This window comes from Lactuca sativa, chromosome 8 (genome assembly GCF_002870075.4).
Source record: "Lactuca sativa cultivar Salinas chromosome 8, Lsat_Salinas_v11, whole genome shotgun sequence".
In the NCBI taxonomy this organism is placed as follows: domain Eukaryota; kingdom Viridiplantae; phylum Streptophyta; class Magnoliopsida; order Asterales; family Asteraceae; genus Lactuca; species Lactuca sativa.
Window position 1 is genome coordinate 310,183,442 of NC_056630.2, and position 23,571 is coordinate 310,207,012.

At 38.3% G+C, this 23,571-nt stretch overlaps 1 protein-coding gene across 1 annotated transcript; it reads right to left on the bottom strand.

Annotated features, from left to right (window-relative positions):
- Positions 1 to 11,049: 11,049 nt before the first annotated feature.
- LOC111911077 (pumilio homolog 4) lies at positions 11,050 to 15,079 on the bottom strand. The gene is made up of 11 exons (XM_052766779.1): positions 14,976 to 15,079; positions 14,807 to 14,883; positions 13,470 to 13,496; positions 12,764 to 13,313; positions 12,524 to 12,665; positions 12,341 to 12,448; positions 12,033 to 12,245; positions 11,846 to 11,953; positions 11,507 to 11,701; positions 11,262 to 11,418; positions 11,050 to 11,096 (listed from the first exon to the last, which is right to left on the bottom strand). The coding sequence occupies exons 1-11, from the start codon at positions 15,077 to 15,079 to the stop codon at positions 11,050 to 11,052; spliced, it is 1,728 nt and encodes a 575-aa protein (XP_052622739.1).
- Positions 15,080 to 23,571: the final 8,492 nt, after the last annotated feature.

Below are 23,571 nucleotides of genomic sequence, written 5' to 3' on the forward strand. Positions count from 1 at the left end.
CATCCGATGATACCCTCTTTGCCACGAGGAGTCCTTCTTCTATTCGATGTCTGATGAAATGGTATTTTCTGTCGATGTGTCTGGATCTCCCATGATCCCTTGGTTCCTTGGCTTAGGCAACTGCACTTTCAATATCACAGAAAATTTCCATTGGCTTCTTAATAGCTGGTACAACTCCAAGGTCTCCAATGAAGTTCTTCAGCCATTTCGCCTCCTTTGCTGCCTCACTAGCTGCTATATACTCCGATTCGCAAGTTGAATCAGCCACTGTTTCTTGCTTGGAACTCTTCCAAGAAATTTCTCCTCCGTTTAAGGTAAAGACCCTGCCTGACTGAGAGCGGAAATTATCCCTATCAGTCTGAAAGCTAGCATCACTATACCCTATAACTCTCAAGTCATCACTCCCACCGAGGGTAAGGACCCAGTCCTTAGTCCTCCGTAGGTACTTGAGGATATTCTTTACCGCAGTCTAGTGTGCCTTACCAGGGTTCCCCTGATACCTGCTAACCATGCTCAAGGCAAAGGGTACATTAGGTCGAGTACACGTCATAGCATACTTGATCGATCCTACAATCAAAGCATAAGGTTTTCGACTCATTTCTGCTATCTCAGCCTCAGTACTAGGGCTTTGTGTCTTACTCAATCTGGCGTTACTCTGGATGGGTAACTCTCCTTTCTTAGAGTCATGCATGCCGAATCTCTTCAGCACCTTATGCAAGTTGGTACTCTGACTAAGTCCAAATAGTCTATTACTCCGGTCTCTCAAGATCCTTATCCCTAGAATATAGGCAACTTATCCTAGGTCCTTCATAGAGAAACACTTCCCAAGCCAAGACTTAACTTCCTGTAGAGTTGGATGTCATTTCCTATGAGTAGTATGTCATCCACATACAATACCAAAAAGCTAACTATACTCCTACTAGCTTTGACATACACACAAGATTCATCTTCACTCCTAGAAAAGCCAAACTATTTGACTTTCTCATCAAAGTAAAGATTCCATCTGCGAGGTGCTTGCTTTAATCCATAAATGGATTTATCAAGCTTGCACACTCTATTAGGGTACTTTTTATTGACAAAACCCTCTGGCTGACTCATGTAAACATCCTCAGCCAACTTTCCATTAAGGAAAGCGGTTTTGACATCCATTTGGCATATTTCATAGTCATGAAATGCAACTATGGCTAACAGAACCCTAATAGACTTAATCTTGGCCACTGGAGAAAAGGTTTCATCATAATCAACTCCCGGAGTTTGTGAGAAACCCTTTGTAACCAGTCGTGCCTTATAAGTGTGTACATTACCATCCATTTTAGTCTTCTTCTTGAAGATCCATTTGCAACCTACAGTCTTACGAGCTGGTACATTGTCAACCAAGTTCCAAACTTGATTGTCATACATGGACTGTATGTCGCCGTCCATTGCTCTTTCCATTTGGCTGACTCAGGGCCTACCCTGGCTTCCGCGTAACTGTTAGGTTCATCTAGACCTATCAGTGTCTCGTCACTGATAAGAGTATTACCTTCCGCAGTAATATGGAATCGATAGTAATGCTCAGGTGCATTCCTAACCTTTGTGGAACGCCTCAGAGGTACAGACTTGTCAATTGGCTCAACATGATTTTCCTCCTCAAGTTGAGTGCTAGGGTTTGAAGTTCCTTCACCAATTGACTCTTGAATTTTTTTCAAGGTCAACTTGCCTCCCACTGTTTCCTTGGCTTATGAACTCTCTCTCTCGAAAGTCAACCCTCCTTGCTACAAAGACCATATTTTCACTAGGTCTATAAAGGAGGTAACCGAAGGATTGTTGTGGGTAGCCGATGAAAATACACCTCTCGCTTCGAGGTTCGAGCTTATCATGAGTCTCGCGTCACAAGAAAGCCTCGCAACCCTAAATCTTGATGTGGTCTAGTTTGGGTGCTTTACTAGTCCACATCTCATGAAGAGTTTTGGCAACTTTCTTTGTAGGGACTAGATTAAGGATATGCGCGGCAGTCTCTAAGGCATACCCTCAAAATGAGATTGGTAGCGAAGCTCGACTCATCATGGAACGAACCATGTCCAACAAGGTTCGATTACGCCTCTCGGACACACCAATCAACTGTGGTGTCCTGGGAGGTGTCAATTGTGAGACAATCCCACATTCCCTAAGATAGTCAAGGAACTCTGAACTAAGATACTCACCACCTCGATAGGATCGAAGCATCTTAATGTTCCTGCCCAATTGATTCTCTACTTCCTTTTTAAACTCTTTAAACCTTTCAAATGTCTCTGACTTATGCTTGATCAAGTAGACATATCCATATCTATTGTAATCATCAATAAAATTCAAATAATAACGATTAGCATCCCTTGTGGCATGTTTGAAGGGTCCACACACATCCGTGTGTATGAGACCCAACAAACCTTCACCCCTCTCACAAGAACCTGTGAAGGGTGACTTTGTCGTTTTTCCAAGTAAGCATGATTTGCAACTATCATCTGACCTTAGGTCAAATGACTCCAAGACTCCATCCTTTTGGAGTTGGCCTATGCGTTTCTTGCTTATATGTCCCAGACGACAATGCCATAACGGCGCTTTATCCAAGTTATTATCATTAACAAAATCAATACACAATACATTATTTCCTAAGTTATGAACCATATATACAGTTTCATAAACATCATCACAAGGTAATGCTTTAAAATAAAGAACATTGTTAAAGAAAGCATTAATCGAACCAACTTCATTATCAAATGAAAAGGTAAAACCTTGTTTATACAATGCATGAAAGGAAATAATATTTCTTGCCATTTCTGGCGAATAACAACATTTATTCAAATCTAAATTAAACCCACTACTTAGCGATAAAGTATAAACTCCAATCTTGGTGACAGGTAAAGCTTTCATATTCCCCATGATTAAGTTTATTCTTCCATGCTCCACATTCTCACTTCTTCTTAGTCCCTGCAAATCAAAACATATATCAATACCACAACCGGTATCAAGGACCCAAGAGTTAGAATATGGTGAGTTATTAGATAAGATAGTGTAAATACCTGCATGGTTGGGTTTAACTTTCCCATCCTTCACATGTTGCTGGTATTTTGGGCAGTTCCGCTTCCAATGTGATTTTTCATGGCAATAGAAGCATTCAGCCTCTTTTGGGTCAGAAGAAGGAGTGACAAAACCTTTCTTGGTTCCACTTGAAGAAGAGCCATCAAGGGTCCTAGCCTTGGTACCCTTCGAATAGCTCTTTCTCTTCTTCCCTCTACCTTTCCCGATTGCCAAGACAGGGGCGGAATTTGGAGTAGGAGTGTTAACAACCGACTTACCCTTAAGACCTGTTTCTACGGTCTTGAGGAGTCCCTGAAGTTTGCTGAGTGTGACCTCTTCCTTATTTATGTGATATGTCATGCGGAATTGATCATAGCACGTTGGTAAGGCGTGCAAAATGATATCTATTGCAAGCTCCTCAAGGAAGTTCACATTAAGCATCAGCAACCGATCCACATACATTTGCATTTTCTGCATGTGGCTCGTGACGTACTCTCCGCCCTTCATCATGGTTGTTATCATGGAGCAAATGATTTCATACCTCTCTTTTCGTGCACTTTGATGGTATCTTTCCATCAGATCTTGGTGCATTTCAAAAAGGGTAGAAGTCCTCATAGGACTTTTGGAGTTCCGCTGTCATGGTGGCCAACATGATACATGCTACTTTGGTAGCATCCCTTTCATGTGCCCGGAAGTCAGCAATCTCCTGGAGAGTTGCAGTGGTCTCATCAATCTCCTTAAGCTCCTTGTCAAGGACATATTCTTTGTCCTCGTAGCGGGTAATCATCCTGATGTTTCTGATCCATTCATTGAAGTTGGATCCATCAAAAGTGACTTTCCCACACAAGTTCATAAGGGTAAAGGAGCCATTAGGATTAGATCCAGAAGCAACATTGTTTGAAGACATCTGAAAGAAGAGAACAAGATTAGTTTAGATATTAAGAGAGTCCTTAATAAAACACCCAAATGTAATATTAAGGCTAGGATCTAATCACAATATATTATAACTTAGAAGAGGTATTCCGTAATCCAAGCTATAACATATTTGAAAGGTAGGTGAATGACGATTCACCAATTTCCACCATGAAAAACGAAATATTGATATTAGGTTTTTAATTGGTTCTTAGAAATTACTAGATTCTTTGAGATTCAATGAACTTTTCAAAGGCATGTTTCAATCTCAAGTGTGCCCTCCAAGTTTTGTGACTGGGTTACCGAGGATCACAAAATGAGGTGTGAAGTTATGGATGATTTACATAATCAAACCATATATTTAATTAGTTATCTTTTCATCACTTAATTAATTCTAAATTAATTCTTGATCAAACTAATTAAATAATAATATGAATATATTAGAACTTATAATATATTAATAAACCACAAGTGTTATTTCTCTCATTTAGTCTATCCAATTGCATGTTGCCATGCAACCCAAATGGACCATGCCGGGTCGGGTCAAGTACATACCAGAAATAGTTACAGACTTAGACACCTTATCCAACAATTATAAGGATTATGGCTCTTGGGAAGGTAAGATCTAGGCACATTTGGGTGCGGGTGATGTATTAGAAGTGATCTGGATGTTCGGTTCGTGTTTTGGATCCTAGGGGTATTTCAGTAAAGTTGAAGTTTGGGCTTTTGTGGAAAATGGATTTTTTGTTCGGAAGGTGTCACACCCTAAAACCGGAACGGCGGAAACGTTCTGGGGTGGATGACCTCATGTCAAGTATCACAACATATGCAGTATAGCAATCAAAGTACAACAACCATTGCATTAATAGTAATAATTTTACATAGGTTACATTTCGTAGCAACATCAAAGTAAAGACAATACATAACATCGATGCAGCTTGGTTCTAGGCTGACTTCGCAAAAGCTCCCGGGATGTACCTATCTATCGATGACCTGAGAATACAAGTTCTTTTGAAAGTGAGTATCAGCATTTTTATAATGCTGGTGAGTTCATAAGTATTTAATGACATTAGTATAAATACATGTTTTATTCAAAATAAACTCATGAAAGGTGGTGGTTTAGAAACTATGGAGTATTAGAATCCTTTCTAGAAAATCCTATATTTTCTAAATAAAAGCAGCCTTCTACCAAGGCCCAATTGTTTTATTTTTAAGGAGTAATTTCCCAAAAGAACTATCATTATCAAAATATCGTTTTTACTTTAAAGGAGTTAAGAGAAAAGCCTCAAATAAAATAAAAAAGGAAATCGTATTTTCCCTCAGCAGAAAACACTACTGCCTAAAAGTATATATGATCTAGACTCCGGGCGGAACGCCTCGCAAAGCTTAAAGGTAAATAAATCATAGACTTCAGGCGGGACGCCTTGAAAAGTCTAAAAATAAGTATAACATAGACTCCAGGAACGTATCGAATGAACAATATGCCTAGTTCAGTCTGAAACAAGGAAACACAGACCCCAGACAGTATCAAATGAACGATACGGCAAGCAAGGTCTAAAACAAAGAAAACACAGACCCCAGACAGTATCAAATGAATGATACAACTAGCAATGTCTAAAACAAGGGATGAATGTGAGCTCGTATGTAACCATGCTGATCGACGATAGAGTATCCGGTGACCGGTGACCCTCCAGGTCACGCGTAGAGTTAGTGGCATTATGTCACCCATGGGCCTTACCGGCGCGGACTGTAGCTAGCAGTCAGGATGTGGGAGTGTCAGTCCCGTATAGATCTATACACATGAAGTTCGCTCTCCCTCCAGGAGACTCTGGTTACACGGTGTTGGCGCGATGAAGCGTCGTAGATGGAGATAGGGTGTCACATTCTAAAGTGTTATCATGATAGTATAGACTTGCAATTGAACTGACTCCTGAGTAAATCTTTGTACTAGAGAAAGAGAGATATAGAGAGATAGAGAGAGAGATGGAATCTTCTAACTATTCCTATAATAGTTACTAATGTTTTAGGCATATGAATGCTGAATGGAAGGATGCCCTTGCTACCCAAGGGAAATGAACTGGTTGATGGAAACCATTATGTCTACACATGTATACATGATAAATAACTAATATTTAAATGACCTTCGGACGGATAACCGATGCCCACCAGACCACATCCCAACGAGGAAAAGGAAATAGGGAGAACTAGCCATTCTAAGTCCTTTAAACATTATTTATATAACTAAACAAATATAGGCATGCATTTAACGAAATAAAAGCATAGAAGAAAATTGTTGTAAAACCTTTGGAAAATCTTTACAATTAAGAATTTACGACTTGATGTCATTTTATAAAACAAACGCTGATAACCTTTGGAAAACCGTCGGAAAACCTTTCGAATACTTATGATAATCTAAAAGAGAAATTCATACTATAACAAGAGTTGAAAGCGAGATTGGAAAACCTTTTGTTAGATAAAGAAGTTTAACATGTAAAAATCCATTTGCTATAAATTTATTAATCACATGTGATTTGTCTAATAACTGTATAGTTCAACTTGTATTCCCCATCATAAAAACAATTAAAAATCATTTAAAAGGTTGATTTAGGGGTATGAACTCACCTGTCGTGGGCGATTCGGATGAATGGACGATATAGGACGCTAGGTGTCAAGAGAGGACTTGAACACACACTCGAATCCTATTTAACATATAACGATACATTTAAGTATCTAGTTAGTCATTTAATAACTAATCAAGAAAGTAAGGATGTCCAACTACATGAAAACACTTTGCTACCAGTGTTAGGAGTACTAAGGGTTGCATATAAGGAGAGTATGGACTAATATTTGAGTTTACTCCTCAAATGGTAATACCTAGGGGTGTTTACGGTTTTGAAACCATGTCCCCCATGAGTTTACTGCTGTAAACTTAGGGAAATTGGTGTATTTGTGTGCTTTAAGGATTCATGCTTCACAAGGAAAGGTTCTAGGGTTGATTCAAGGGCTATGGAAGTGATTGGGGCTCAAAATGGACACTTTATGGAGTTTACGGTCCTTGGACCACTCCCTTGGGAGTTTACGGCCGTAAACACATGAGTTTACGGTCGTAAACTCATGTTAGTCCATTTCTTTTGTGCTTTTGTGGTTCTAGGTCATGCATGTAAGGTTCTAGTCATTTATATGAGCATAGGAAGGTGTTAAGGGCACTTAAACACCTTGGAAAGGTGTTTACAGTTTTGGGAGGTGTTCTAAAACCGTAAACTCATGTTTGTCCCTTCATTACATGTTCTTGGGGTCCCTAGTTCATGCAAGTAAGGTTCTACTCCATTACACAGTCATATGAAGGCATTAGGGGCATCTAAACACCTCTTGGAGGTGTTTACGGTTTTGGGATGAACTCCCCAAACCGTAAACTCATATGAACATGGGGAAAATGATGATTTTCGAATGCTAAACTCATCTAGGAAGGGATCTATGCTAGTTGTCAAGGATTAGAATGAACTAAGGCACACTTTTGCACCCATTTAAGGGTTCACGGTCCAAGAATGTTCTTGGTGTTTTTGGATGATCTAAAGTGTAAACAAGTTTCTATTAAGCACACAAGAAGCTAGGGTATGTGCACTTACATTCTAGGAGCTTGGATGATCAGTTTTGGCGGATTTAACGGGATGAACTTATGATAGTTGAGAGGATTTCTTGAGTGTTCTTGAGGTGGAAGTTGGAAAAATGAGAGAAAATGACTAAGTGTCATATTTATACCCTCGGGGGTTCGCGGTCAAAAACTCTGAGTTTTTGTCCATAAATTCCAAAGTTTTGGAGTTCCGCGACTTACGCTAAACATAGCAACTCTAAATTTTACTTCCTTATTTTTGGTTTGCTTGACGAATATTATTTAAAATATTCCAACGGGCATAAATCCGGTCAAAAATATTTTGTGATAAATTTGGCTAATTTTTGACGTGCTTAATTACGGCGTTAAAACAAACAAAAATTTTGAGTTGTCACATCATCCCCCGTTAAAGGGAATTTCATCCCGAAATTAGAGTTTAGTCAAGGAAGTAGGCATGAACAATCGAGTAAAAGATGAGGGTACTTCCTATTCGGCTGGTCCTCGCGCTCCCAAGTTAGCTCAAGTCTTCGCTTGGCGATCTAGCGACCCTTCACTAATGGAAAGCAGGTTTGGTTCGTTCGGTTCGTGATTCTTAGAGGTTCCTCTACGAAGTTAGGGTTCCCAATGATCTCTATCAAGACAAGCAGAATTTCGAGAGTTACGTCGGGCAAGTACTTTTTCAAGTCTAAGACGTGGATCGATTTGGGGTGAAACTTATGGAATTCTAAAAGTAGTCGTGGTCTGACAAGGGTTGGACCAATTCTTATAAAGAATCTCGGATGGTCCTAAGCTCTTGAAAAGATAGAGCTTTTCAGTACTTAGAACGTAATGTACTTCTATGGCGAGATCATCATTGGCATGATCGCCATGTCGAAGTTCCAAAATTTTTCTCTTACCAGAGTGGGGTTCCCGGGTTGGTTCTTAGAAGGCTCATGTCGTTTTCGGATTCGTGCTTCCTGCTAATTGGCCCTCGAACGGTTTTTTGGATTATTGGATGTATTGGCTACACGCTGGCATCTATCGGTTACGGGACATGTACTCAATTCAGTGCAAAAATGGACCTGCACTTCTGACTCTCGAGGTGTTAGTATTGGAAATTCTCAAAGTTAGCGAGATAGGGTTTCACCAGGAGATGTGTAGAAAGTTTTTAGTTTTCTTCGTCGTCTAACAGATGCTTTCACAGTATGATACTTAACTAGAAAGAATCATGCCCTTACTTGCTTCGCTGTCTCATGGATAGTAGTCTCTGATCAGGGCAAACTTCGTCCTTAGAGATTGTTGAAAAGGGTTGACTATTTCAGGAGGTGGTCCTACTATCTCTTTAGAGATAGTATTCCTTGAACACCTAGTAGTCCAATAAACCTCTAAGACATTCCCTATTACTTAAGGTGTCGGTTCCTTCCAGTTGCAGAAAGCGCGTGTTCTTGTATAACCCATTGACCAGCACCTAGACTGGTGTCAAGTCTATAATCTCTTCGGGATCTGGGTTATAAGTCTTTACGCAACCTACTTTCGTACTTTATTCAAGTATTCTTGGTTACGGAGGTTATCCTGTGGTTCTTGGCATTCTAGTATTCACTTCGGAGAATGCAGTCTATCGTCCACAGGGCGACGGTGACTTCTCTCGCATGAGGAGGTGGTGTGTTATAGGCACTACTCGTCTGTAACTGGATGGACGAAGTTCCTGAGTAGTGCAAGTATCTTTTGCAACTACTCTTCCGGTGTTTCTGATTTTCCTCGATCTAAATCAAATCTAGAGAGTATAGGTTTCCGTCACTCGGAACTTTTAATTCTTCATCTACTCTTCTCAGAGTTTTAACCCATCGTAGCTTCCAGGTTTCCGGGATCTCTACTGAGATGCTTAATTTGTGGGATCAAGCGTGAATGGATGGTCACAGTCAATGTTCTTGACTCTTATGAATTGAGTTACTTTTCTAACTAAGGGTGTTAGCTACTATGTTGGCTTAACCGGGATGACAACAAATTTAAGATTTGTGGTCACTTTTGTAGCTCAACCCACGGTGGTTCTCTTGACTCCAGTTCCTATTCTATGGGATAGGGTGAGGAGTTTCACCTTAAGGTTCGAGGTAGAGCTCATACACGGCTAAATCACTAATACTTGGGGTATGCAAGTTGTATATAATTGAGATCGACGGGATGTTCAGTTGTGCGACCCCACCCCAAACCCACAACCCGACGAGGAACAGGGAGTAGGGAGGAAGCACACATCTTAAATCTTATCGATCTGAATTATATACCACTCTAATGCATATACCCAATAGTAGTATTTTAAGCCCATGAGTTTCTTTTCTTGATTCTCGAATATGATTGTGAGGTGCTAAGGGTCTTTCTGGGGGATCTACGGAGTAGGTTTCGGGTGGTTATCGTCTTCTGGAATACCTGCAGTGTCTTTCACTTTGGGTTCTACTTTGTCTAGGGAGGGGTTGGTTAACAATGTGTGATACCCTTCTCTTGGGTATTTCGGAAGGTTCTAGATAAGGGAGACGACCGACAAATTGCATTAGGTTTTATTATTAAGTTCGGAAGAACTTTTATTTGTCGAAATGGCCACGGTGGAAGTTCTTTTTACACATCACTAGAAATTTACACATGGTTGCACTGAGTCGAACCATGATTGATAGAGGCGTTGAAGTTGGCATACATCGACATGATATAGAATGAGAGTCGATACGGCCATGTGCTGAACGGGCACACAAGTTCTTGGCGTCTCGGGTTTCGTTCCGTGTATCACTGCTGCGAATACTTGGACTGATAGTATCGACGTGGAACTATAGAGGGTCCAGATGTTTCGGAGTAATGTACTTTTTATGAATGGATTTCCCACGAGTCCTCTCTATAATCGCCTAGTATACACTAGACCACTACTAGAAAAACAGCCTTTTACGACGCTCATTGCGTGTCGTAAAAGGCTCAGGCGACGCGCAAAAGCGCGTCAAGGAAGGCCATGTCATAAAGAGAGACGACGCGCATTTACGACGCTCATTTACAACGCGCAATTACGACGCGCGTTTACGACACGCAATGCGTATCAAGGAAGGACCTGTCATAAAGGAAGACGACTCGCATTCGCGTGTCATAACCTTACGACGCGCGTGTTAATGACATGCAATGCGTATCAAGAAAGCCCCTGTCAAGAAAGGCCATGTCATAAATGAAGATGTCACACATTTTTGCGTATCGTAAATTTAAATGTTTAAAAAAATATATATATATTTATTAATTTTTAAATTAAATTTGCATTTAATTTCTCATAATAGAAATAAAATACTTTTTTGATAGATTTACTAATTATCAAATTAAATAACACATTAAAAGTCTCATAATACAAAATAAAATACCATAAACAATAAAGATAATTCATTGCACTAAGGACCGTGTTAACAAAAGAATATAACATTATATACCATAAGTACCCTCAAGTAATCAATGTCTTACAAAGTTAAGAGACTAAGTTGGTATGTAATATGGCACTAAGAAGCCCAAGAATTGTTTGTGTTTTTCGTGTTCCTGGTGGATCCTACATGGACAAAAGGTAAGAATTAACATTTTCAAAGTATAATGCCTCAATAAGGAAATCAATGGTAAAAGGCAAATTTGAATAAGAACAAACTTTATACATATATACATGGAAGTATTGTAATACACAATAACAGCAACAAATACCAAATTACCCTTTGCTTACCTTTTCTTATGGCCACCTCCAAAAGTGAGAATTTGATAAAAGATTTAAAAAGTGGGAAAATATCAAGAATATAGAGGATAAGTTCGCGTGTCTGGTCATCACAAGTTTCTAGAACCTTCTGGACAACGTAATTTCCAAAAGGATCTTTCATCATTGCCTATAGTTTTGTTTTGCATTACAGCAAACTCAGTTACCAAAAAGACAATTAATGTGTTTTTTATTTTTACAAAAAAAAAGTTGCTAACCTGTAATGGCTCATTTTCATCAGTGGAACCAAGCATTTCGTTTACAAGAAGTTGGCGTTCATCTGGGCTTCCATAAGTTAAGCATTTCTCAACAACATTTGAAGGAAACTTTTGCAGACTCATCTTCACTGTTTCTCCTGCGATCTTGTTGATGATAGCTGATCGCTCATGGGGTTTACCATGTTGTAGGACATGCTGATTATAATCAAACAATAATATTATATCAATTAATTCAATCTCAATCACAAATAAACACACACACACACACACACACACACACACATATATATATATATATATATATATATATATATATTCAAAAGGTGAGTGAGTGAGTACCTGAATAACATAATTTCCATATTGGTCTTGTGCTAGAGTACAAATCGAGTTCATGATTTCATCCATTACAGCTTGTGTATTTCGATCATCACAGTGCTCCAATACCCTCTGTTCATTTCACATATAAGAAGAAGAAAAAAAAATACATAATGAAAGTTATTATTTTTTTAAAAAATATATGTTTTACCTGAATGACTCGACATCCATAAGGATGTGATGAAAGAGAAACAACTTCTCCAAAGAAAGAAGAAACTATAAACTGAACACGATCTTGAGGCACACATTCAATACATTTCTGGATTACATGATTACCATTCTGATCACCAACACATTTCATGATTGAACCATCAAGCTCAGCCACCATTTCTGTCTGTTGATCAACTTCAACAACCTCCAATGCCTGAGTATAAATCCATGTTATGGATTATTCATCAATATGGGATGACTGATCTTTAAGAAAGATTATGTGCTTTTTGACAAAGAAAAAAAATCTACCTTCTGAATAACTCTGCAACCATACATTTGAAGGCTAAGAGGCAAAACATGACCGATGAGTTGACCAGCTAAATCCCTTCTTTGACTTTTGGTCCCATGCTCAAAGAACTGAAAGTGTATGTACAAAATGTTTAAGTATACAACACTATGAAAGAATTAGACCTGAAAGGATGATGAATGTACCTTTTGTATGACATAATTTCCAAACACATCAATCATCAAACTACGTGCATGAGGGACAATTTCGGGAAATATTATATTCTTTTCTTCAACTGTGGCCGATTCAAGCTTCTGCTGAATAAACCTGCTTCCATATTGATCGGTACTATAACATAAAAGGGAAAAAAAGAAAAAGAACAGAGTCAATGATGCATAAGTCATAATTGAATATGAATGAATAAGAGTAAGGCTTAGTTTGCATACCTAAACTCAATCACATGATCAACAACATCAGAGAGTTCAAAAGACTTGTTTTTGTTGTTCTTGAGCTCATCCAACAATGAAGAAACATATCTTCTATCTAAGCTCATATCACCTTCCGGATTCCAAGATCCAGAAACTCCACCCACTGAATTTCTAAAAGCAGGAGCAAATTGTTGTGACAACTGTCTGGATCCAACTGATGAACGTGTAGAATTTTCAAGTAAGTTTCCTTGATATGGAATGCCATGATTATATGTGGGATTCCCATATAGATGATTTAAGCTTCCAGATCTTCCAAAAAGTGGTGAACTGTATTGTTGGTTATGTTGAGCAAGCAGTGCTTCAAGATACACTTTCTGAAGAGCCTGCATATCTTCATGGCCATGTGAAACAACAAAATTATTGCATCCCAAAGGAAGATTAGTTGAGTGTGTGTTGACCATGCATTGACCATGTCGTGAACCCATGATTGGTGAATGAAAGTTAGATAGAGGTGGGTAGTTACATCGCCTCAAAAATTGCCCTTTTCCAGTTGTGTTTAAAGTTGAAGCTGAAAATACAAATTAAAGAATGTAAACAGTAATTAACGGATTAAGTTTATGGATTTATAAAGTCTAACAAATTACCTGAAGCAAGGTGATTAATCGGAGCAGAGTATCTAGCAGGAATCTGACTAGAACAAAGAGTATAGTGTTTTTTTAAATACCTGCAATGGAACTATGTTGACAACAGGCTGTAAGCAGTCAAAAACAAAAGGAACTTGAATTACATTGCAATATAAAACACCTTCAATACACCAAAGGTAAAGAATAGTAGGTTCACCATCATCCACACATCTGTTAATTCTAAAATCTTTATCCCAAAGAAATTTCCTTTATAAAAAAATCTTTTCTTTTACTAAAACAAAGGTGAAGAAGTCAACAATGGGATGACATTCCATTTTGGAATCCATGACAGCAAAGTAAACAACTGAGTACACCACATTACATGTATAATCAATTAGAAAACTAGAAAAATAGATAGTAACTAAGTGACCGGGCACCACACGTAAGTGTTATCAGCCTTGAATCTCAGTCCAAAACCCATAAAATTAGTTTTTTTAAACAGACATGAAAATGATAACCATAAACAATATACTGCTACTTATCATAACCCATATCATATATTCTAGATAGAAGAGATGAAGTAATAGTAAGGCGTAAGCATCTGACTAAAAAATATTTAAAAATGAAAAGCTCATAAAAGAAATAAATGAATTTTGGATTTAAGCCCTTTACCTGGATAGATTCCAGATTAGCATTCAGACAAGAAACAAATAATAGAGTTGTAATTTAGACTTAAAATTTACTGTTTTAGCTATTCTATGTCAATTCTTTCATTCATGTTATAATTAGAAAATCACAGGCTAGCTTATATGAAAGTTTCAGGGATATGTATTATGCATAATGTCTCTCCATACATACATACACTTCATGTCACATGAGTTATCTGAAAGATTCATGTTTTTTTTATAAAACATTGAAATATTATCTTTAAGTTGTTGAGCCTCCTTGTACCCCTGTATCATTCAATCACAAATAAGGTGGTTATGATGGATTCTTAGCTAACTCGGTCATATTTTCAACAAACCCTTAACCAAATCCTTCATTACATATATTTTACTTTCCTTTTTCTCTATCTTGTTCACCTATATCTCCAATACCCCTTTTCACCCTAATGTGTCGATCTCAATGGAACATTTTTAGCTAAAAAGTAAGAAAAATGTATTAACAACTCATACCATTTTGCAAGAAAGGCACATACATGAAGACAGGGGCCATGATTCGATAATCAAATATTGCAAAACTCAGTGAAGCAAATAATCAAACACTTAGTGGGCAATAAAAATCCAACACATTAAAATAAAAAAATAAAAAAAAAACCTGCACCAGAAATGGAAATAAAAAATAAAAAGAAGCTTGAACACAATAAAAAGGAAGTAAGTAGTTGGGGATGATGATGAACAGTTAGTGATGATGGATTTATTTTCAACATATGATTTACCTTGAGATCCAAAATTAGCATGAAGAATAGGAATCACTCTGATAACCCTGTTGCAAAGACTTTCCCACATCATTATGCTTGTCAAAATAAGAAATTACATCAATGAAACTGTAAAATAACATGAAGTTTAAGAAGCAATTAGCGTTAATTTTGAATTGGGGAAACAAACCTTAGTTCTTTTTTCTTCGCCATGGAAAAGCACACAAACGGAAGGATGTGTATGATGTTTTCCTTCAAGATCTTCGCCTTCAAAGGTACACGATTCATCTCCATTTTATCATGCTTCCCTACCGATTCCTAATCGAAAACCATGATTTCTAGAGCTTGAACTTTAGGAGGTGGAAGGAAGGAAGCATCGTAACTAGAGCAAGAGGGAAACAAAAATGGAGGATAAAAAAGAAGCGGGTTTTCAAAATGCTTGGGGATTTCATTTTCCCTAGTATCTACTAAAACCCTGGCCTAGCACGTGCTAGAGAGAAGGGAGGTGGCGATGGCTTAGGGTTTACAGAGAGACGGGAGGTAGAGAATGAAGGGAGATCTAGAGGAGAGAGTATTAGAGAGAGGAGAGTGGATTGCAAGGATGAAAGATAGATAGAAGATTTCAAAACAAGGCGGGTTTTCAAAAGTTTTGGAATTTCGTTTCCCCCTTATCTACTAAAAGCGCGTTTCATTAAAATTATAAAGCGACAGGTAAAGACGACGTGCGTTTAAGATAAAGCGCCCTCCGTGTTTTTAATTTTTTTTCTTGAGACACTAATTTAAGGGCACGCAGTAATGCGTGACGTAAATCCTAAATTTTTTTTGAAGAGATGACACTATTTTAAGGGCAGGTCCTTTTGCGTATCATTAATCAGCACGTGTTGTGAAAAGCACGTCATTAAAGGTCTATTTTCTAGTAGTGGTCATGTATAATTAAGGTGGAAAGGACTGTTGACTGAGCGACTCCGCCCTAAATCCACAACAGTGCAACTTGTAATAGAGTTACAGTACTAGATTTACTACAAGATTAATGCTGTGAACTAGGTATACTACAAAGGCAAGTATACGCAATACGAGGGTCCCTTTATTGACGGGATCTCGCTAAAGATAAGACTCTGGTTGCACTAGTTTTAAACAGTTTATGAGTCTGATACAACGAATGCTTTAAATACTTTAACGAGGGCCTGGAGTAGTTTCTCCTGCAGCAGTGATACTTAGTATCTTCCCGTCTGCGCCGGTTCTTTATTATTGGACAGTCCTTTTGAGGTGTCCCATCTCGCCGCATTGGTGACATGTCTGGTTCGTACTAGTATTGGTGGTGGGAGTGAGGTGTTTAGTCAGAGTTACGTGGACACGGGTGCCCTCCTCGTTCGTCCACTTTGAAAATTTCTTTTTAAAGAGTCTGGCTTTATCACCATCTTTGTGTGTAGGGTTGGTCCCGATGCCAGGGACTTGTGAAATGGGTCGTGTCGGTGCTGAAGGGGCAGGGGTTGTCGCTTGCTACTGTTGTGAAATGGAGTCGTTGGCGCTGCATTCGAGCTCGACATTTTCGTTTCCACCTCTCGGTTTTACAACTTTGCATGCCCATGACTGTTGCCATTCGTTGGCTTCCTGGATCGGTACAACAATCAAAATTTTCCATTCCTTTGCCAGTCGTGATTGCATTGCTAGCGTTGAGGTTTGCAAGGACAGCTGTCATGGCAGCTGTTATCGCGGATTGGGAGATGGCAGCGTCGATATGAAGGATAGGGGTTTCGTTGTTCGGCTGACTATTTCCGGATGACGACATGATTCTGCATCACGAGAGACAAGGGGTTCGTGAGTGACCAAGGTTGGCCCTAGATTACTTGATTCTGACTAAGAGATGAGTTATTATACATGAGAACTTAGCTTATACACGTTATGATATAATCAAGACTGGGTGGATAGTAAAATGTGTAATTCTACTTTTCTTTCACATCCTGACGAGGAAAAGAAACTAAGTCAGCAACCTCACATTCTACTGTCTACCAGGTCTTCGTTATATATAACTTGGGAATGTATGAGCGAGGAAATCATACTAATAACCTTCTTACTAACCCTTCATAATTTAACTAGAACTCCTAGTAAAGGCTATCTTTGGACCTAGATGTATTTCAATCGTTCACCTATGGAGTAGAAGTATGTTCTCGAAGGTTTGACCTACATCCCTATGATGCAGTCCGGGTGTCAAGGTAGGGGTAAGAGTATCGGAAAGCCATAAAATGGGAGTCGTTCCTACCAAGTTATCTTTATACTGGAGAGATTCACTCTCTGGCTTTGGAAAGATCTGAGGACAGTTCGGAACGAAGACCACAGAAGGAAAGGCTCATGAAGACTTATGGCTAAACACTCTCAATCGAGGTTTTGGTATCCGATTTAATCGTATTACTTGCGACGGGGAAAAGGCGATTTACCTAACACATAGTGTGAGTAGAGTAATCACTAACTCACTAAATTGTATTATTTTATGGGTGTATTAGCGCGACGAATACGAGGAAAAGACACTTCTCGGGTTCCATGTATTGGCTCCCTTTGTGATACTTTTGTTCGAGTGTTTAGATTCCGGATGTTCTTATACTTTGGTAAAATATGGTTATATTTTAAAGTATAATTCTTGGTCAGAGTGTTTTATCCCTATGTATTTATAGGCTGTATATCTTTTATGAATTGATATACTGAGCTCACTATAAACAATGCTCTGATACCAATATGTCACACCCCAAAACCGGAACGGCGGAAACATTCTAGGGTGTATGACGTCATGTCAAGTATCACAACATATGCAGTATAGTAATCAAAGTACAACAACCATTGCATTAATAGTAATAATTTTACATAGGTTACATTTCGTAGCAACATCAAAGTAAAGACAGTACATAACATAGATGCAGCTCGGTTCTAGGCTGACTTCGCAAAAGCACCCGAGATGTACATGTCTATCGATGACCTAAGAATACAAGTTATTTTGAAAGTGAGTATCAGCACTTTTATAATGCTGGTGAGTTCATAAGTATTTAATGACATTAGTATAAATACATGTTTTATTCAAAATAAACTCATGAAAGGTGGTGGTTTAGAAACTACGGAGTATTAGAATCCTTTCTAGAAAATCCTATATTTTCTAAATAAAAGCAGCCTTCTACCAAGGCCCAATTGTTTTATTTTTAAGGAGTAATTTCCCAAAAGAACTATCATTATCAAAATATCGTTTTTACTTTAAAGGAGTTAAGAGAAAAGCCTCAAATAAAATAAAAAAGGAAATCGTATTTTCCCTCAGCAGAAAACACTACTGCCTAAAAGTATATAAGATCTAGACTCCGGGCGGAACGCCTCGCAAAGCTTAAAGGTAAATAAATCATAGACTTCAGGCGGGACGCCTTGAAAAGTCTAAAAATAAGTATAACATAGACTCCAGGAAGGTATCGAATGAACAATACGACTGGCTCAATCTGAAACAAGGAAACATAGACCCCAGAAAGTACCAAATGAACGATACAGCTAGCAAGGTCTAAAACAAAGAAAACACATACCCCAGCCAAAATCAAATGAATGATACAGCTGACAAGGTCTAAAATGAAGAAACACAGACCCCAGACAGTATCAAATGAATGATACAGCTAGCAAGGTCTAAAACAAGGGATGAATATGACCTCGTATGTAACCATGCTGATCGACGATAGAGTATCCGGTAACCCTCCAGGTCACGCGTAGAGTTAGTGGCATTATGTCACCCATGGGCCTTACTGGTGCAGACTGTAGCTAGCAGTCAGGTTGTGGGAGTGTCAGTCCCGTATTGATCTATACACATGAAGTTCGCTCTCCCTCCAGGAGACTCTGGTTACACGGTGTTGGCGCGATGAAGCATCGTAGATGAAGATAGGGTGTCACATTCTAAAGTGTTATCATGATAGTATAGACTCGCAATTGAACTGACTCCTCAGTAAATCTTTGTACTAGAGAGTTAGAGATATAGAGAGATAGAGAGATAGAGAGAGAAATGGAATCTTCTAACTATTCCTATAATAGTTACTAATGTTTCAGGCATATGAATGATGAATGGAAGGATGCCCTTGCTACCCAATGGAAATGAACTGGTTGATGGAAATCTTTATGTCTACACATGTATACATGATATATATATAACTAATATTTAAACGACCTTCGGACGGATAACCGATACCCACCAGACCACATCCCAACGAGGAAAAGGAAATAGGGCGAACTAGCCGTTCTAAGTCCTTTAAACATTATTTATATGACTATACAAATATAGGCATGCATTTAACGAAATAAAAGCATAGAAGAAAACTGTGGTAAAACCTTTGGAAAATCTTTACAATTAAGAATTTATGACTTGATGTCATTTTATAAAAAAATGTTGAAAACCTTTGGAAAACCTTTGAAAAACCTTCGGAAAACCTTTCGAATACTTATGATAATCTAAAAGAGAAATTCATACTTTAACAAGAGTTGAAAGCGAGATTGGAAAACCTTTTGTTAAATGAAGAAGTTTAACATGTAAAAATCCATTTGCTATATAGTTATTAATCACCTGTGATTTGTCTAATAACTGTATAGTTCAACTTGTATCCCCCCCATAAAACAGTTAAAAATCATTTAAAAGGTTGATTTAGGGGTATGAACTCACCTGTCGTGGGCGATTCGGATGAATGGACGGTATAGGACGCTAGGTGTCAAGCGAGGACTTGAACACACACTCGGATCCTATTTAACATATAATGATACATTTAAGTATCTAATTAGTGATTTGATAATTAATCAAGCAAGTAAGGATGTCCAACTACATGAAAACACTTTGCTACAAGTGTTAGGAGTACTAAGGGTTGCATATAAGGAGAGTATGGATTCATATTGGAGTTTACTCCTCAAATGGTAATACCTAGGGGTGTTTAAGGTTTGGAAGCATGTCCCCCATGATTTTATGGTCGTAAACTTAGGGGAATCGTGTATTTGTGTGCTTTAAGGCTTCATGCTTCACAAGGAAAGGTTCTAGGGTTGATTCAAGGGCTATGGAAGTGATTGGGGCTCAAAATGGACACTTTATGGAGTCTACAGTCCTTGGACCACTCCCTTGGGAGTTTACGGCCGTAAACACATGAGTTTATGGTCGTAAACTCATGTTAGTCCATTTCTTTTGTGCTTTTGTGGTTCTAGGTCATTCATGTAAGGTTCTAGTCATTTATATGAGCATAGGAAGGTGTTAAGGGCACTTAAACACCTTGGAAAGGTGTTTACGGTTTTGGGAGGTGTTCTAAAACCGTAAACTCATGTTTGTCCCTTCATTACATGTTCTTGGGGTCCCTAGTTCATGCAAGTAAGGTTCTACTCCATTACACAATCATATGAAGGCATTAGGGGCATCTAAACACCTCTTGGAGGTGTTTACGGTTTTGGGATGAACTCCCCAAACCGTAAACTCATATGAACATGGGGAAAATGATGATTTTTGAATGCTAAACTCATCTAGGAAGGGATCTATGCTAGTTTTCAAGGATTAGAATGAACTAAGGCACACTTTTGCACCCATTTAAGGGTTCACGGTCCAAGAATGTTCTTGGACCGTAAACACCTTGTTCTTGGTGTTTTTGGATGATCTAAAGTGTAAACAAGTTTCTATTAAGCACACAAGAAGCTAGGGTATGTGCACTTACATTCTAGGAGCTCGGATGATCAGTTTTGGCAGATTTAACGGGATGAACTTATGATAGTTGAGAGGATTTCTTGAGTGTTCTTGAGGTGGAAGTTGGAAAAATGAGAGAAAATGACTAAGTGTCATATTTATACCCTCGGGGGTTCGTGGTCAAAAACTCCGAGTTTTTGTCCGTAAATTCAAAATTTTTGGAGTTCCGTGACTTACGCTAAACACGGCAACTCTAAATTTTAGTTTCTTATTTTTGGTTCGCTTGACGAATATTATTTAAAATATTCCAACGGGCTTAAATCCGGTCAAAAATATTTTGGGATAAATTTGGCTAATTTTTGACGTGCTTAATTACGACGTTAATACAAACGGAAATTTCGGGTTGTCACAGAAGGTCTTAAGAAAGGTTTGATTTGTTAGAAATTTAGGGCTTTTCGTCACCTTTTCGTGGATATAAGGATGTCAGAATCGGGCTTATAACGAAGAAGTTATGGCATTCATAAGTTTCGTGGTTTTCAGGCTTAGCCGAGTACACGGGGCGTACACAAAGTGTAAGCGGGGCGTACTAGCGAAGAAGGTAGTACGTTGGGCATACCTTGGAGTACGTTGGGTGTACTGACCAGGATGATCGCGAATGTTCCCCAGAGTACTCTGGGCATACCATATGTACGCTGGGCGTACTCGAGTCAGATCAGAACCCTATTTTAGGGTCTTGGACCCTATTTAAGCTCCTTATCTCATAGCCTAACCCTAATATCTTCAGCCTCCATCCCTCTAAACCATAGAAATCGACTCTTATCCCCCATTTGAGTGATTGTAGAGCTACAAAGTGATTTTTTTGTCACAATTAGGAATTTTTGTGCCTTGTAACCAACACTTAAACCAATTTATGAATCAAAAACATGAAAGCATGCATGATGCTTACTCTATGACAACAGAATTTCAATCAAACACCTCATACAAGCATTGAAAATAGTCAACAAGCAATTGGAAACCCTAGAAGTTCTTGTTTAAGTCCATTTTGGACTAGGACTTCCTTATTGGGCCCAATGGACCAATAAGCTTCCAATTTGGCTATCTTGGGCTTAGAACTCTTAAATGGGCTTTAATTGGACCCACTTCGATTTAATTCAATATTTTGGGCCATATTGGGCCTAGAATGAGATAGATTAATTATATGAACCATTTTGGACCATAATTAACCTAATCTAACCTAATGGGTCATAAAAATCATATTTATATTTTTTTAGGGCCAAAAATCATCCAACCTAGCTATAAAATGGGCTTAAGGGCAAAAAGCCCAAAAACCTCCTCTCATCCTCCCCATTCTCGACCCAAGCCCAAGAGAAGAGGAGAGTTGACTTTGTGAGTGACACCTCACAATTGTTCAAAGGACATCCATGCATGAAGACTCAAACATCCATGCACTCACATACTTCCATGACTAGCTAACTCTTTTTCTCCCTCTCTCTCTTACTCTCGGCTGAGTTTAATCACACACACACACACATTTCACTCACTTTTCTCTCAAGGAAACACTCTCATAACTCATCCAAATTTCGAGATCTAAGAAGGGATCAAGGGGATTTTTACACAAGAATCATCATCTAAGGTAATAAATCTCTTAGATCCTTAAGCTAGCTACTTCATTTCATCCAAAAATCACCTCTTAATTCATTCAAAATCATGATCTAGCACCTAAGAAGCATTCAAGTTCGAAATCTTCCAAGGAAGGTTGCTAAGGCCAAATTTCTCCTCATTTTCTTCCAAAAACCGAAACCACACCCAAAGGTGAGCTTCATACCCCCTCTTTTTCGGTTTTTATAAGTTTTGTGGGGGAGAATACAAGCAAATGTGTAGATCTATGAGTATATGTATGCCTTGTGTGATTTTTATGCTTATATGTATGATCTTATGTGATTGTGATGTTTATACTAGCCAAAAAGAACTTAAAAACCGAGATCTACAATATGAAGTATGAAATAAGTATAACTTATGTCATTTCACACTAACCAAGTCTAGAAAAATAACCAAGTTGGTTAATATGAACATTTTTGGACTTAAAACCCATTTTGGGCTCAAAATGCTAAAAATACAAAACTAAGGGGCCCAAAACGACAATATATAAATTCTGAAGGTTGAGATGAGTCTAAACAGTTTCTAATATGTATTTTCTGAATATCAACACTTTTAAGGGGTTAAAAATGTGAATTTTAAACATAATGGGCCAAAATGGGCTTTTCGGCCCAATAAAGCCCCAAATTGCGATATTTTTGAATTATAGGGGCTGAAACTGTACATTTCTTTAAAACAGAGGATTATTAGTGTACCAAATATAGTTCAAGGGTCAAAACTGCTTTTCAAATTAAAAAGGGACCAAAGATGCAAAATTTTTCATTCTTGGGCCAAAAGTGCAAAAGTTGCAAAAATGGAGGTTTCAACCGAGAAAATGTCATTTTTGAAGGACTTAAGTTGTTTATCAAGTAAATTTGTGCTAAAAATGTCTTTCTAATAAGTTTTGGTACTAAAGTGTCAAGAAAAATAGTTTAAGGACTAAAATGGAAATTCTTTTATACACAAAGGGTTAAAAGTCTAAACTTTATCCAAGAAAGGGCTTAAAAAGATAAACTCTAATTCTTAAAACAACAAATCCCTTAAAATAAAAATACGAGTACTACGTCTACCGGCGAAACATAATAATAAATACACCTTCAACACCAAAATCGTTACCAAACGAATTGATTCGGTCTCGAATCAATAACGAATCAAAAATCCATAAACAATGGTACTTCAATACACACTCGAAAATTTATGAAAAGTCAATACACCATCTTTGGGCTCGAAAGTTTAAAATCGTGCTTGTTGGGCCTAGCTAGCCCAATGACATGATCTTTAGGCCCGAAGGGAACGCGCTTACATGTTATTGGACCATATATGACCTAATTCCGTTTAAAAGGACTTTCAATAGCATTTTGTGTTGTTGGGCCCCAAGGGTCCTTTGGTACTGCTAGCAAAGTCGAGAAGTCAAATACGAGTCGGGCCAAGGGCCTTTCGCATTCACGATAGCCTTGAATGACTTATGGAAATAACGGGGGCTTCGCAC

Coding starts and splice junctions, on each gene's coding strand:
- LOC111911077 (XM_052766779.1), bottom strand. CDS start 15,079: ATGGAGATGAATCGTGTACCTTTGAAGGCGAAGATCTTGAAGGAAAAC. Junction 14,884..14,975: donor GCGAAGAAAAAAGAACTAAG/GTTTGTTTCCCC, acceptor TATTTTGACAAG/CATAATGATGTGGGAAAGTC. Junction 12,666..12,763: donor GATCATGTGATTGAGTTTAG/GTATGCAAACTA, acceptor TTTATGTTATAG/TACCGATCAATATGGAAGCA.